Source organism: Syngnathus typhle, linkage group LG3, assembly GCF_033458585.1.
Source record: "Syngnathus typhle isolate RoL2023-S1 ecotype Sweden linkage group LG3, RoL_Styp_1.0, whole genome shotgun sequence".
NCBI classification, from domain to species: Eukaryota; Metazoa; Chordata; class Actinopteri; order Syngnathiformes; family Syngnathidae; genus Syngnathus; species Syngnathus typhle.
This window is the reverse complement of record NC_083740.1, coordinates 4531339-4547333: the sequence shown is the minus strand read 5'-3', so window position 1 is coordinate 4547333 and position 15995 is coordinate 4531339. Positions and strand designations below refer to the sequence as shown.

The 15995-nt window shown below is 42.9% G+C and overlaps 1 protein-coding gene across 1 annotated transcript in view; it reads left to right on the top strand.

The window, feature by feature from the left end:
- LOC133152047 (alpha-1,6-mannosylglycoprotein 6-beta-N-acetylglucosaminyltransferase B-like) overlaps window positions 1–12932 on the top strand; it is a 37732-nt gene extending 24800 nt beyond the window's left edge. The window contains exons 9-17 of the mRNA XM_061275575.1: window positions 4103–4234; window positions 6625–6758; window positions 7835–7989; window positions 9227–9382; window positions 9458–9604; window positions 9890–10006; window positions 10749–10823; window positions 11699–11967; window positions 12075–12932. Coding sequence (XP_061131559.1) covers window positions 4103–4234; window positions 6625–6758; window positions 7835–7989; window positions 9227–9382; window positions 9458–9604; window positions 9890–10006; window positions 10749–10823; window positions 11699–11967; window positions 12075–12273 — 1384 coding nt within the window. The 3' untranslated portion in view covers window positions 12274–12932. The remainder of the gene's footprint in view (window positions 1–4102; window positions 4235–6624; window positions 6759–7834; window positions 7990–9226; window positions 9383–9457; window positions 9605–9889; window positions 10007–10748; window positions 10824–11698; window positions 11968–12074) is intronic.
- Window positions 12933–15995: the final 3063 nt, after the last annotated feature.

Sequence of the window (15995 nt, the reverse complement as noted above, 5' to 3'; positions counted from 1 at the left end):
AGCTCCTACAACTGCCGTGTTGTCAGCGGAATATCTCGTGCACAGCCTCTTTTAACGCGGCAATTAAGCAACAATAGCAGTTTGTACATGAAAAGAAATGAAATTGGTTGAAATTAGAACGCCGCGGATTTAGTTTCTCCTTTGGCCGTTCCACATATGAGCGGCTCAGAGAGATTGGCATTCCTCAGCCACACAGCCAAAATTGATTTACTTAAAAGTGAATATAAAGGAAAGCCCCATAGACCGCCACAATGAGAGGAAGACTGTACCGCAGGCCTTTAAGATTTGATTTCTCATCATTCCCTTTCAATCTTTTTTTTTTTTTTTTCCCCTGAAGGATAAATAGCAGTGGCCAAAAGTGTGGGAAAGGCCTCGCGGTCTAGGGACACATTCATGTCAGCGGCAGTAAAACCGCCATTATCCATTCATCAGCCTCCTTTTCTGTGTTTTAGCTGTATTTGATTTGTCGTGAGATGTTCCCCCGGAGATTATTAAAAACATACAACAGCTTTCATCCATTTGAGAGTCTGTAGCAGCTTGCAGAATGGATTCGTATCGTATTTAATTTAAGACTGATATATGCTAAATTTGCCAGAATCCATAGCTCAAAAAGGTGTCCATAATTAGCTTTACTGCTGCTATGTTTGCAAATGACGGCCTCCGCTCAGATATAAATAAATCAATCAATCAATAAATAAACAGATAAATAAATAAATACACTCCGCCCAAAATAACTGTTTCCTCAAGAAAATTGTGGCGCCCCTAGGACCTCCGTTCAAATTAAAAAAAAAAATCATTTTTACTCTGAAGGGATATCAGGTGTTCCAACTCGGTTGCTCCAAATCCAATTACCTTTCCCTCAAGCTAGATTTAAAAAAAAAAATAATAATCAAAAGTTTCCTGCTCTCAAATACATGCCACCTCTCCAATCCCAAATTCTGGAGGTAGTTGTTGAATATTAGAACTCCTCCACAGTCTGTTCTCGATTATCTGGGGAGAGAGCCAGCCGCTGTATCATCCAGAAAAGTTTGCCTGCAAATCTCATCACACTTTAGGAGTGGAGCTCTTTACAAGCCCTAGGCTTCGTCTCCCTCCTTGCACAGTTATTGATATAATAATATGTGCTAAACAATAAAAACTAAAAAACTAAAACAGTCGACGGCTTCCAAGGTGACAAAACGGTCTCCTCTGGGTGGCGTCACTCCAAATATTAACATAAGTTGATTTGGATATTTCCCCCCTTTGGAAAAACAAAAATACAAAAGTGCCACAAGGTAAACTTTCATTACATTTAGCAAAAGCCAGTGGGTGAATTTCCATCGACTCAATTTCTGTTTTGCTCCGCTCTCCTCTTTTGCTCTGTTGGTATTGCATGAACAAATTTTATTCAGTCCTCATTTTCCTCTCCTCTTATTTCCTTTTGCCCTCTCTTGACCTTCTAAGTTTCCCTTTTCATCCCGCCCTCACATTTGCTTCACTCCCTCTGCATCGTAGCTCTCCATCTGACAATTTTATTATCTCTGACAGGAGTGTTTATTTTATTTCATTTCCTACCCCCCTCCAACCCCCCGCTGCTCTTCCACCTTTCATCTCAGATTCATCCCCCTCCACTGCTGCTCTCTTCTCTGAATTGTTTTTTATGATGCCTCGCGGCTGCCTGGGCCATGGCTACCTGCCTCGATTCATAACTGGAGCCCCGCTGTTAGCAGGGGTGCTCTGTCTGTCTGTCTGTCTATCTGTCCGTGTGTGTTTGCGCGTGTTTCAATTAAAAAGAAACCTTGCCATGCATGCAGATTGCCATCCCTTTGTTGTAATCACTGCAATCAGAGGTGCATGTGGGAATGGATGATTACCCGCATGTATACGAGTGTTAGATTATGTTCGTGTGTGTGTTGTGACTATCACTGATTCAGTGACATAAGAGGAGATTGTCGATTAAACATTTCCTTTTTTTTAGCTACACACATCACTTAGGGTGTGGTGCATTAAACGTTGCAGAATGCGCATTTGTGCAAAAAGCACTGAAACATTAAACGGATGCATCCCTAGGTTTAGAAAAGGTCAAATTAAGTTCGCTGGAGAGGTTGTGTGTCACGAAAACTTTACCTGCTGTACGAAAAGCATCTTTTTACATACGGATGTGCTACTTTTGCCAAAAAGGAGGAGAGTTTACGCTCCTGTGGCCATGATGACGACCGGTTTGTTTGCCTGTCAATTACTGCTCACTGAGTGCTTGTTGACCACGACAGCCCGGAGACCAGGAGAACCCGATAATTGGCCTCCCGTGTGGCTCAGCATGCAGCTCGACTTGAGCCTGCCAGAAATGCCATCCTGAGTGGATGCGTTTGGCAAATCTCAGGGAGAGGCAAAATTTGCACACTTTAAGATGACAGTCTATCATTTTATCATTCACTTGTAAAAATGGAAAGAAATTGCATGTAGGTTTTTTTTTTTCTTGTGTGGGCATTCAAAAGTGACAAGAAGCTTTTTCTGCCATGTTAAAATATTGCTTCTTGTGGCTGAAGGCTATTTTTGAGCATCATTTTTAGACGAAAAATATTTTTGTATCTGCTTGTGCACTGGAATTATTTGATTGTATCTGCTAGCATAAAAACAAAAACTGTCTTCTCTAAATGAAGTTGGTCTGTTGTTTCAAAGGATACATAATTGTCCACAATTTAAACCGAAAAAAAAAATAGTTAAAACGTTTACATGGCTGTAATCATGCGAAAAGCTAACATTAAAATGTCAACTTGTGGAAATACATTTTGACATCATTCATTGTCCTTAAAGTGCGAGATGCTTGTTTACTCTCCGCCAAGCTTCTTCCAAAGAGCTAATGGAAAAGGAGCTGTGGTTCATTTTGCTCACTACTCCTCTTCAGACGGGTATTCAATATGCTTTCCATTAGCCGCGGTGTCTTTCACTGCTCGCCCACAATAGAAGGAACAAGAAGCAAGAAAGAGTTTTTTTCTTTTTTGTATTCTTCCTTTTCGAACGTAATAATGAGATGTCGCACGAGTGAGCCGCAACTGTTTCTTTACTCTCACCCGATCTAGCAAGTGCGAATTGATGCCGTGTTTTCTAACAGACGCGTTAGCAGCAGCTGCGTTTGTATGAATAAATACACACAGATCGGCCACGACGCGTGCACGGGCGGCGTTCCTCCGCCGTCCGTTGACCATCTGCCCGCTGCAAGGTAGCACCCGAGCCAGGTCCTCATCAATACGCTTTTCATCTTGTTTGTTTGTGTTATGTTTTGCCAAAGGCCGGCGCCCTCACGACTTCGCTTTGATTGAACCAAAAAGTGCGACGCTTGCGATGCTGCCTCATGGGAAAACGCACTTTCAGTTCATTAGAATTTTTCTGGCTGCTTGGGAGTTTGAAACTGTGTAGATTTCACAGAGCCTTTGGGCATGATAGCTGAAGAGCAAATTATCGTTCCTGTGTGACCTTTATACACGGGGGTCGTCGGTTTTGGAAGGTTATGAAACTCGATTGTGTAAGAGCAAGTCATGTACATGACACAAGGTTTTAGATTTATAGCTGACAAATGTCGTTCATTTGCTGTATTTACAACTTTCCAACGGCATTATCGAGCTTGTCAACTTGCGTACAAATCTAAACAGCAAATGGCTCCGAAATGAAAGACAGCAAAAAAAGCAGAGCACAGGAAAATGGTTTGGGAAAAAAAAAAGTGAAGGAGCGTGACCGCTGTCAAACCAAACGGCGGCTTGCCATTTGCCGTCTCCTCAGCCAATCAGCCGGCCCGTGACATGAAGGCAATTAGCCATTTTTCACCTACCCTGTCAAACATTCCATCAGTTTGCTTTGGTAAATCTGCATAAGACAGGAATTCTGGGTTGATGGCAAGATATTTGGCCCAGACTGTCAGTCAAAAAAACACTCACGCTAACGCTCAGTTGTTCTGATGCCGCAATTGTGCTTCGTCCACCCGAAATGCTGCCGAACACAGCAAAAAGCAGGTCGTCCCTGTGTAAGGACTTTTTGCTGGTGTCAGCAGTTTGTTGCAAGGCTACACATGCCTGTATTCATATTTTATCGTCAGTCGTAGTAAAAAAAAAAATATTTTGTGTTGCAGCTTCCTGGGTGTGCCCCCCGGCAGAGGCAGTTGCCCACTGACTGGCCCGCTGCCGTTTGACCTCATCTATACGGACTACCACGGCCTGCAGCAGATGAAGCAGCACATGGGGCTCTCGCTAAAGAGACACAAGTTAGTCCCGATCCTTTTTTTTCTTTTTTTTTTTGTGTTACTGGTCGTTTATGTGTCATGAAAAGAGGGGCGGTAAATTAGTGTGCTACAACCACGGCCTTTGTCCCACTTGTCTGAGACTACCATAGGTCATTTTTCAACATGAAAAAAAATTAAAATGTGAGTTGACAACTAAATTTTATGTTGCAAAAACTTGTTAAAAATGTAACACGTAATTCAGCACCCTATTTGGGTTGGGTTGCATATTAGCTATTCTTAGCTCCAGTTCTCTTGTTTGAATGTTCTTAGAGTCTTCTAAGAGAAGTTTGAAGAAGCAGTAAAAAGACATGATGTAAAAAAGAAAAAAAATTACAAAAACCTGTAAGTACTGTGTGCGTCTGTGTTTGTGCACGCACGCTTGTGTGTAATGCTGGCGCATCTCAGAATGTGCCTAACAGCTTTTGGCATCCCCACAGAGGTGGACCATCTTGGAAAGTAGGCCACGACAGCCACGAGACTAAGGGAACAAAATCCTTTCAGCAATACAAGTCTTCACCATGTATTTTTATGATGATCGGAGCAATTGTCATTATTATTATTTTTTTTCTGTGGTTTGTACGCGCGACAAAGCGAAGGCATTGACGAGACAGCGCGATATGTGACCACGGGCCAAATGCCGCAAATAGAACAGAGATATGTCTACATAAACAAATATGCGAATCAAAGTAAAAGTGGGGATGTGACAGTTGAGCAAAGAAAGCGAAAAACATCCCCGTAGAGCCCCCCCCCCCCCTTTAGAAAAACAATGCTGGTAGCAAACAACACCGAGCCATGAAAGCCATGACATGTATTTTTAAAATCCAATTATAAGCATTACAGAGGAAGCTTCCTCCCCCCTCCCCAGAACAGAGCCCATTTTGCTGTTTCTGTTTTACGCGCACCGTGTGAGTACACACAGCTACACTAAGAAAATAGCACATTTTCTCCAGACTATATGTCAGCGCACAGCGGCAGTCCGAGTCTAATTGCTTGCTGAGGACAGCAGTCCCGCGTTAGTGTTTGGAGTCCTTATTTGTGCTTTCTCAAACACCTTCTGACAGTTCGTTTGGAAGAGAAAGTCCATAGAATTACAAAAGAATGACAAGATGATGTAGACTCTGCTCCAGACCTGGTTGCCTTTCTTTTTAAAGCCAGATTTGTAAGAGTGTTGTTTTGGCAAAGTACTTTTTTTTGTCAGATTTTTACCAAATTAAATTTAAAATATTAATACATTTAAAAGTTTCTTTTGGTCTGTTTAATTATTCTCATTTTTAGGTTTTCAATCAAAAGACAAAAAGCTTACCGTATTTTCCGGCCTATAAGGCGCACCGGACTATAAGGCGCACCTTCAATGAATGGCCCATTTTAAAACTTTATCCTTATATAAGGCGCACCGGACTATAAGGCGCACCATTAATGCATCATGTCAGATTTTTAATCCAAATCAAATCATTCTCCATTTTATCTTTTTTATTTCAACTTCAGACGGAAACAAATTACTTTATAATCATAAAATAATGATCCATAGTCTTTTTGAGTCATGATTCATAGTCTTCAGCGGGCCACTTTCATGACACAATGCTTTGGGCCAGTTTAAATTTAGGAATTTGGTCCATATATAAGGCGCACCGGGCTATAAGGCGCACTGTTGGTTTTTGAGAAAATTTTAGGTTTTTAGGTGCGCCTTATAGGGCGGAAAATACGGTATTTTCAGGTGTGAAAGTAAATAAACTACTCACACTATTAACTAATGCATGAGCGTAGCCAATTGATCAATTTGTAGAAGCTCCAGACTGGAGACACAGATGGAGCTTGGAATATTTAAAAAAAAAAAAAACATCCCAATCTGGCATTGCACGGTCTGCAAAACCCATCCGAGTCATTTGAAAACAGCAACTAATTATTGTCTTGTGGTCAAACAAAAGTCGAACTAACAGTTTGAAATGCAGACGTGTCAAATCGTCCTCAGTTCACATCAGATGTTCATACAATATCACACCTGACACTTGACGTGCATGGTACATTTCATCCCTCATTTGCTGAGGTAAGTGCCCAGATAGCTATTTTTTTTCCCCACCTCTGTGTTGCTCTATTTAATCCTCTAAAAATGCCATGACAGAAGCGGAGGCGATGACACCAATGTCTTTATATGAACCGCTTCAATAGAGCATCAAATGGTGGCACAACGTGGATTTGTGTTAGGTGCGTGTGCTCGATGTGCCGATACATCACCTGGTTGGCCTTGTGAGACAAATTGTGAGTCGTCATTTTCCGTGTCTGGATCACATTTCAAGACAGGCAGTATGTTGAAGGAGGCCCGTTTTCGTTCTCCCGAGTCCGTTTTCCAAAATGGATATGTTGTGTCATTCCAGATGTCACATCCGAGTGATTGACACGTTTGGCACAGAGCCAGCTTACAACCACGAGGAGTACGCTACTCTGCACGGATACCGGACCAACTGGGGCTATTGGAACCTGAACGCCAGGCAGTACATGACCATGTTCCGTAAGACGCTCACTGTGCTTTTGTCGACCTCGTTTGCACAACAAACAATATGGCGCACTTTGAAAGGTAGAAACGGATTGTTTGATAAAACAACGGGAAGAAATTTGGGTGGCAGAGACTCCCCATGCTTCGCTTTTTTAGATATTTTAGATACATGTGAAATCGAAACTCCAGGGAATTCTTCCACTGTATATCAATTTGACATATTTAGTTTTTAAAAAAAATAAAATTATATAAGTTTTATATTGTATGCTTGATATGCTCATTATAATTTGGTCAAAATGGGCACAATGAAAGTCACAATTCTAATTGTGAGTTCAGCAAATGTGTACACATGTAGCAAAGCTGGATTTATAAATTTGTCAAAATTAATTCCATTTAGCATATTCTCTAATGTGCCATTAGATCAATGTTACTTTCTGGCTCTAGAAGAAAATCGACATCTTCCAAAAATTTACTGACGTCTTTCCTCCCACCTCTCCTTTTAACTGCTAAGCCATGTTTTATTTGTTCATTCAAAAACGTCGGCGCATAAAAATGAAAGTGCTATAGCAGTCTTAAACGGTGCCCACTGACTCATTCATCTGACAGCTGACTGATGTTTTGTGCTTTGGCTTTATTCAACGCCGTGACAGTGCCTATGTTCCTCGGCAGCGTAAACAAATGCGTGATGGGATTTTTTTTCGTTATTCTTCTCTGCCTCCTTAGCGTGACTGGCTGAATTATTGGCGACATAACTTGGTGCTTTTCTCACATTCACTTGTAAACCAGTCGGCTGTAGCGGCGCCATTATCGTCTTTCTGTTGGTGCCCATGTTTCACTTTGACTAGTGGCCTACTGAGACGAAACCCACACACTTGTGTAGCATGTATCCATGGCTAACAGCAGCTGGCTCATGGACAACAACTATTTATAATACTTAGCCATGCAGCTGCAGTCCTCAATTAGCAGTGGAACAAAACAAGCCGGGATGCTTTTGGGTTTATTTTCCGTATCTCACTCACAGCACGACTGTCTTTGTTTTGCTCCTTTTGTCTCACCGTGCGACAACGTTCACCCCTTTTGCCCAAATTTAGCTCACACGCCAGACAACTCCTTTATGGGCTTCGTGTCGGAGGAGCTGAACGACACGGAAAAGAGGAGCATCCGGGAAAATAAAGTCAACAGCATGGCGGTGGTGTACGGGAAGGAGGCCAGCATGTGGAAGGTACAAAGGGGGGGGGGGGGGGGGGTTAGGCTTGATGCCACACTAAAGCTTCCCTTTGGCAGCAAAATATACAAACTAAAGTTGGCCCGGGAGACAACTCGTGCTATTTTTCGAGTTTAGTTAAAAATATTGTGTTGGGATGTTTGATGTCTAGCAAATTAGCAATGCATGTTTGCCGTATATGATATGCTAATTCTATTTTGTCAGCAATGGATATTTTTACCGTATATGATATGCTAATGCTATTTTGTTCCTTTCTCACATTGCATCCGTTTGCTGGGACACAAGCTTCAGGTAAGCCGCTCTTTTTGAATTACTATATTTCTGGAAATTCCATCTCACAGTTTGAAAGGCTTTCATTTGCAGAAGTTGGCCCACTTGTGGTTTAGCATACTATATGTCGCACTGAATATGAATTTGTGTTTTTAAAACGGGTTCGTCGCTTCCATTCGAAGCGTCTATCTTTACGGATTTCAAATGAAATCGGAGTCAGCATTTTCCAATCACACACTTAGCAAAGCTGTCAAAAGCAGTCCTCGAGGTTGGAAAAGTGTTAATGAGTGTTACCTGAGCTTAGAAATCCTTAAAACTCACCCTTAGTACTTTTTAATTGTCAAATGTCTCAAAATGTTCACATTTCAATTGTTCTTTTCGAATGGATGGATGGATGGATGGATGGATGGATGGATGGATGGATTTTCCCGGTCGAACAAAATACAGCGCTTGACTCCTGTAACATATCCCGCTAAATTGCCTTGCAAAAAAAATGTTAATGCTCAGCAAAGGAGGATTTAAGACTCATCCGGTCCTCCTTCCAATGATTTGTATTGTTGCCGTTAGTTGTCCAAGTCTCTCTCGCTCTCTGGCTGGGGAAAATCCCCAGCGGAGAAACTGATCGATCGCTTCTGCCTTCGGTTGCAGCTGGAGGATTAACTGGGCGAGGGGGGTCAGAGTGCAGGTGGAGGGATATAGTGAGTACACTGGAGCAGATCTATAACCCGATTTTTTTTTTTTTTTAGGTGGGGGGGAGTGAAATCGCCTTTGTGGTGTGCTGCTAGTCATCACGCTAATTGCAATTAAAAGAATAAAAATAACAGGGAGCGCAAAGAGCCTGGCGAGAATTCAAATGTGGGGTCTGTTTTTTTCCTCACTTTTACAGATGATTGAAGAAAAATTTGTATTCGCATCGACTCGAATGACTCGGTCGTACAATCGTGACGCAAGCCAGCTCACCTTTTGTCTGCCTCGTGCTCCCCATCAGGGCAAAGAAGGTTTCCTGCAGATTCTCCATAAATACATGGAGGTCCACGGCACGGTGTACTACGAGACGCAGAGACCTCCGGAGGTTCCGGCCTTTGTCAAGAACCACGGCCTGCTGCCCCAGCACGAGCTGCAGCAGCTGCTGCGCAAAGCAAAAGTAAACAACACACATTGGTCGTGTTTTGTACAATGAAAGAAAAAAAAGCACCTGAGCCTCTTGGTCTGTTTGCAGCTCTTCATCGGCTTTGGTTTTCCATATGAAGGCCCCGCCCCCTTGGAAGCGATTGCCAACGGTTGCGTTTTCCTCCAGCCAAAGTTTAAACCGCCTCACAGCTCGCTCAATCACGAGTTCTTCAAGGGAAAGCCCACATCAAGAGAAGTAAGTTTAGTTTTCCACTACCTGATGATTTATTGAGAGACTATTTGACGCCAGGCCACTATTTCATGAAACATTCCAAAATGTCTCTCGGGATTTGGTCTTACATCACGGAGTGTATATTATACCGCTTCCTTTTATATATCTACCATCTCAATTTATTCTCGGTATACCATCCCACTTTAACCCAGGCAATTGAATCTCTGGGCAGTGGAAAATCTTGACCACGGATGGTGCAATATATCTTTTCACAAATATCCAATATAATAAGTCGATGTTGTTGCGCAGGTGTCGTCGCAGCATCCCTACGCGGAGCAATACATCGGCAGGCCTCACGTCATCACCGTGGATTACAACAACTCTGTGGAGTTTGACGCTGCCATCAGAGAGATTATGAGAACCAAGGTAGTGTCAAAAAAAAAAAAATATATATATATATATATATATATATATAATTTATATTGGCAGAAAAGGTTTTTTATGTGTGCATATAAACATTGCTATTTTCTTGTGGCTTTCATTCAGCTGTCATTCAGGCAAACATTTCATCAAACGTTCATGCAAAATACACACTATGCTTTTCTCCCGGGACTTTGCCGTAGGATTGTGAATAGCCTGGAGATGATGAAATTCCTTGTATCTGCCATATCAGCCCGCCAAACCCTACCTCCACATTATGGCCATCATCTTCAAACTACACAAACACACACACACATTCCGTTCAGTCATGCAGGGCAAAGCAATCTCTTTCTGCGTGACGAGCCATCGTGCTCCAATCTATCTTTTTGTTCAGTCTGTCTTCTCATCACATAGCTCTTGATAGTTTTTTTTTAGGATTTATAAAAAATAAAGAAAAGCACGTTTTATTGAAGTCGATCGGCTCCTCTGCCGTCATCATCGTGGCCCGATTCGAAGGCTCCTTTTGCCAACAATCTCATTACTATTTTCTGTTATTTCTACAGTTATAGATCACTCTGGCAGTTCTCCTGCAGCTAATCAGGAAAATAAAGAATTTGAAGCTCGTGCCACACAGCAGGCACTCTCATGCCATCCATCCGTCAACCACACCGTCTCTGGGGGACGTGCTAAAATGATGCAAGCAGACATTGTATTAAATATGCAACATAATCGTGTTTTCGTGTGGCAGGTTGAACCGTACCTGCCTTACGAGTACACGTGCGAGGGCATGTTGGAGCGAGTGCACGCCTACATACAGCAGCAGGTGAGATGGCGCATGCTTCATTCATAACGGTGAGCTCGTGTTTGTTGAGGAGGTTAGTCAAAAGGTTTAAAATGCTGTAGTACATAAAACTGCAGTTCACTACACCTCCTGAAGATCTTCCAGCCTCGTGTCAGTTCCTCTCAACACTCTCACAAATCTTACCTCTCCCTCCGGGTCCAGAGCAGTACATCTAATGACATTGATGAAATAAGGACGAGTCATGCAAGAAGGGATGCGCCAGGGTGATGTATGCATCTGTACGCCGGGACGGCAAGCAGATCATGATTTGTATTTTGAAAGTCGTTTTCATTATTTACAGCGCAGGTGGCAGTCATGACTAAAGACTGTTTAGTAGGCGTTTTAGTGCCTTCGCTTCGCTGGCCGGCTAACCCGGCCTCCATATCACTGCAAATGTGCAGTCGAATCAATGTGATTGTTTTGGGGGGGGGGGGGGGGGTTAAAGCTACAATTCGATTTTTGAGCCACTTTAAGCATAATTTTTCACACATTTTATTGATTAGAGCTTGCTGCCAATGAAAAATTTGCCATCACAAATTTGAAGATATATATATATATTTTTTTTCTTTCCCTTAGTTTGTCCCTCCTACTAAAATTTGACTCTGAAACTGTTTATTTTTATAGTCGTTTATGAAATGAAAATGTAATTAGTAACTCTATCTGCCTTCATAGTCCCATCAGCATGACTAGCATAGGTTAGCGTACTGTTGGCGCTCAAATTCATACGGAATTTTGGCAATTCTTGCAAATTCACATCTAATCTGGTTGAAATATTTCAAGATCCTCCGTCCTTGTAAAGCAAGGCTACGAATGCCAGGCAATTATTTGCCACTGATTCTTGTGCTTTTCCTTCTTAGGACTTTTGTGCCTCGGAGCCAGCCTTCATCCCCGCCAACGTGTCCAGGCAGGGCGACAACCTCGCGAGGCCTCTCTTTGTGGCCCTGGCCAACTCCACTGCCCTGGGCTGGGCGCCCGACGTGGCCGCCACCGCCTGGCCGCCTCTCAGCTCCCTGCGGCTGCTCGTATCGCAAGAGGGAGAGTCGTGCGTGGAGGCGTGCCGGAGCCACGGCTTCATCTGCGAGCCCGCTCACTTTCGCTTCATCAACAACAAGGAGGCTCTGCGCAGGTAACATGGGCCGCACATCACCCTGACTTTACAAATAAAGTTGTAGCTGAGTCCAATGTAATCTCTGAATTTTTTTTCTCAACCTGTTGTCTGCGTGACCCTCAAAGGTTGGACGTGCAGTGCGAGGTGCTAGACTCGGAGATGAACCACGTCCTCCCGGCCTTCTCCGTGTTACGACGCGAGTGCGGACTTCAGCGGGAGCCCCTGCTCTTCAGCTGCGCTGGCCACTCGCCGAAATACAGACGCCTGTGCCCCTGCAGGGACTTCCGGCGGGGACAGGTGGCGCTGTGCAGGGACTGCCTCTGATCATAGGACTAGAATTGGAAGAATTGGCGCTGAGGCAGGTAATGAATGAGCGCTTTCCTGACAGTGCAGGGAGGCGGCCTCCCCTTTGGAAGGAAGCAAGGAAGCGCTATGCATGAATTTCAAATGCTACAACGGGCACCAGGTATGGAGCTTCCTATGTGGCCGAGTTACTCATTTGGAGCGTTTGGAAAGCAGACCGGAGTGGAGCCCGCCTCTCCCTGGGGGACTTGAGGAACTCATCCGTTCATTTTGGGATCACTTAGTCGTCACTTCTGGAGGCAGAGAAGGCCGCTGTGTCGTTTCTTCGCACGCGTGGACTCCAACGAGAAGGCGAGCACAGTTCAATATCCAATCTTCTTTCAGCGCACGCACAAAAGGGAGACGGACAAGCGGGGGTTATAGCCCCCCACCCCCACACATCTCCCCCTCCCGTACCCACTCTTTCCTCTTCCGTTGTCGATTGGCAGAGTCATTTATCAGACCAGGGCCGTGAGTCGGAGGCAACATCGCTCAGTGTAATCGTCTGTGGTCACAAAAGGCAGGAAAAGCAGCGGAGAGGAGCACAAATAAAGGCGACAAAATTATTTTTCACTGAATACGTTCGAGTGGAGTCCTCGGGGGCTGCCTGATGGAGGTGAGGTCATCAAATAAAAAGATCATCATGGATCAAAGCTTCGCGCAGTTTTCTGTCTTTGTGCTCGTTTCTACGATCACGTTCAACTTTTGACAATGAATGATTTTTTTTTTTCCCCCTCTCATTTCAGCAGCATCCTTATTCAAACATGCTTTGTCTCGATTTTATAGCCGTCTAACTTGTATTTATGACGAGTTGCATCGGAGCACTGCATTTCTAGTGCTTTGTCAGTGGGGCTGCATATATTCAAGCGGAGAAACCAGCATGTTCGAACATTGGTGAGTAATCAATTGTCTGATAAATGTACTATTCAGTTTTGGCAGGACTTTGGATGTGATTGCCCAATAATAAGTTGAATCTCGCCATGCTCAATATTAAGTGTGTTTGCTTGACTGCAAGAGCGAGCAAGTGAGCGAGCAGGAGGGAGAAGAAAGGCTTTCATCGACCACCACCGGATAATAATTTGAGGACATAAAGGAGTTGTCTTCATCAAGTTGACTTTGACACGTGAGGCTGACAAATTTTCCCTCTTCATTAGGCTTAACATTCACTATTGATTGATGGAAGAGCTGTATGTCAAAATGTTATTATATTTTCATTATTATTATGTTATAATTTTTTATAAATTATATATATTCATATATGGAAATAATGCAAATCAGCAAATTACGAGAATGCCAGGTGACATTTTTTTTCCCCGCTCCAGCCTGCATTGACAACTTTATTGGTGCCAGAGCCTAATTGGCCTGTTATCACTCTCATTTGGTGTGACAGCTTCTGAGCTATTGCGAATGAGAAGCACGTCCGAACACAATGTTTATGCTCTTCAAACAAAAGTTAATCAGCTCAGGAACAAATTGGTGTACACGTCAGGACGAGTGAGAAGGCAATAACAGCGTTAAATACACAATAAGACAGAAAGGAGAGGGCGGTAGAAAATGATATCCTGAACAATCACAGCATCAATAATCAGGAAATCAATCAATAATCTTACTGTCTTCAGGATATTGATTACCCTCTTTGGTCACCATCACTGGGTACTCCTCAATCAAGATTGACCGGTTGTGGTCCACTCAATACATCTGGCCTAAAAAATGGACAGCACAGCACAGTACAGTAAATATTAGTGCCGTACTGATGAGCAGAAAAGTTGCGACATCTCAATTAGCAGTAAACACAACCTCTAAATAGCTAGAAATAGGCTGAAAAACAATAACATAAGTGTTCCACTTGTTACTTGACACCTCCGCTGCAGACACAAGATTGCCATGGTAACAAAGATCTACTCATTGTTTATTTATTTTTCCAGACTTTCAAGGATTTGTGCATTGTGTTCCAACAAAGGAGCTATTGATTTTACAGACGCAAGAGGGTACACCGATCAACGAATGGAATATAATCGTGCGTGTTTGTCATCAATTTTGTTCACTGCACCTCCTTTAGATGCTCTTCTGTTGATGTGCTTCTACTTTATAGCTTCTTCTTCTCCGAGGTCCAATTTGCCTGCCAAACTTTGGCAACCCACACTTGCTGTTAGCACAGTTCAGATGCTCCATGCCTTTTTAATTGCTTTTACGCAGATTTTTACTTTCGGGCACACACAATACAAAATGACATCAGCTTTGTGTACAAGTGCATCCTTCCTGTCAGTATGCGTGCATGTGTGTGTATTTTGGGTATTGCGTTCATAAAGATTTTAAATGCACTTGCTGGTGCATCGCTTTTAATGATGACAAGATTGTCAAATTGGGCGTGAGGAAAGCATTATTATAGTCTTGATTTATAAGTGTATGAAAAACATCAGTAATTAATTCCCCCTTACTTCTCATTCTTGTTGCTGAGCATTTGTAGACTTTTTCGAGGAAAAGACTAGCAAAACAAATGGAGTGGAGATGGAGAAAACAGGAAAGAGGCTCTTGGAAGAAGCAGCATGAAGCCATCAGGCGAGAGCAAATATTGAGCCCAGTTTTCTGGTCAAGAGTAACAAAGAAAGAAGGGAGTCCACATCCAACGAGAACAAATGGGAATGGAGAAAAGATAGCGAGAGGTACTCGTTAATAATTCATGTCTAATTGGTCGGCTACTCCTGAGCCCAACAAGACTCTGAATAAATCAGTTTATGGGTAAATAAAACAACCCATCTGACGTTTAAAAAGAAGTAGATCGATCGATTTCCCAGGTGAGCAGCGGTCTGTCCAATTCTTCTTCTTGTGTTATGTTCGTCTTGTCATGACTTTACTGAATGTCTGCAGAAACTGATAACCATCCTTCAGAGAGCTCCAGTGTGCGGTTCATCACTCGCTGTAAAGCAAGACAAGGTACATGCATACCAACAATCGAGCCACATTTCAGGATTGGTCCTCCTCTCCTGTGATCCCAAATGAATCATTGGGCCAACAATCTTAAATGGTAAACCTCTTCAACGGTTACAATTCTAAATATATTTTGACGTATAACTAAAGGAAAATGAAATTACGGGAGTTGAGGGAGAGCTGTAAACCAGTCTCTTAATAATGCGCTATGTCTTTTGTTTTATTATAATTGTTGCTGAAAGCAACCGTATCCCTAAAAGTAGCATTTTAGCCTTAAAGATTTCATTGTGCCGTGCCGCTTAGTATTGGCGAGGTAACACTTGAAGCAGAAGCACAACCTTGTAAAACACAACCATCCTTCAAGGGAACCCTATAACGTGAACATAAAAATGTCTCGTAAATTTGACACGCCACAGAAAAGAGTGTCGTTAACATGGGTGCCAAATTTCAGATAGCCAAGTATCATTGTGTTTGGTAAATACAAACTTCAATGAGCTTGTTAGCTTGGGCTAGCCTGTTCCTCACAAAATTGAGTGAGCTTGCTACCTTGGGCTAGCTTGTTCTCCGTTCCTCATTTTCCTGTTTTGTCCTCACTCAGTTTTAGCGACAAAAGTTCAAAGTTCAAAGTCAGCTTTATTGTCAATCCCTTCATATGTCAGACAAACAAAGAAACCGAAATTCCGTTTCTTCCATCCCACGGTGACGAGACACAGTACACGATAAACATACAAGTAGACGACACAAAATAAAAACAAGAAGGCACAAACAATAACTAA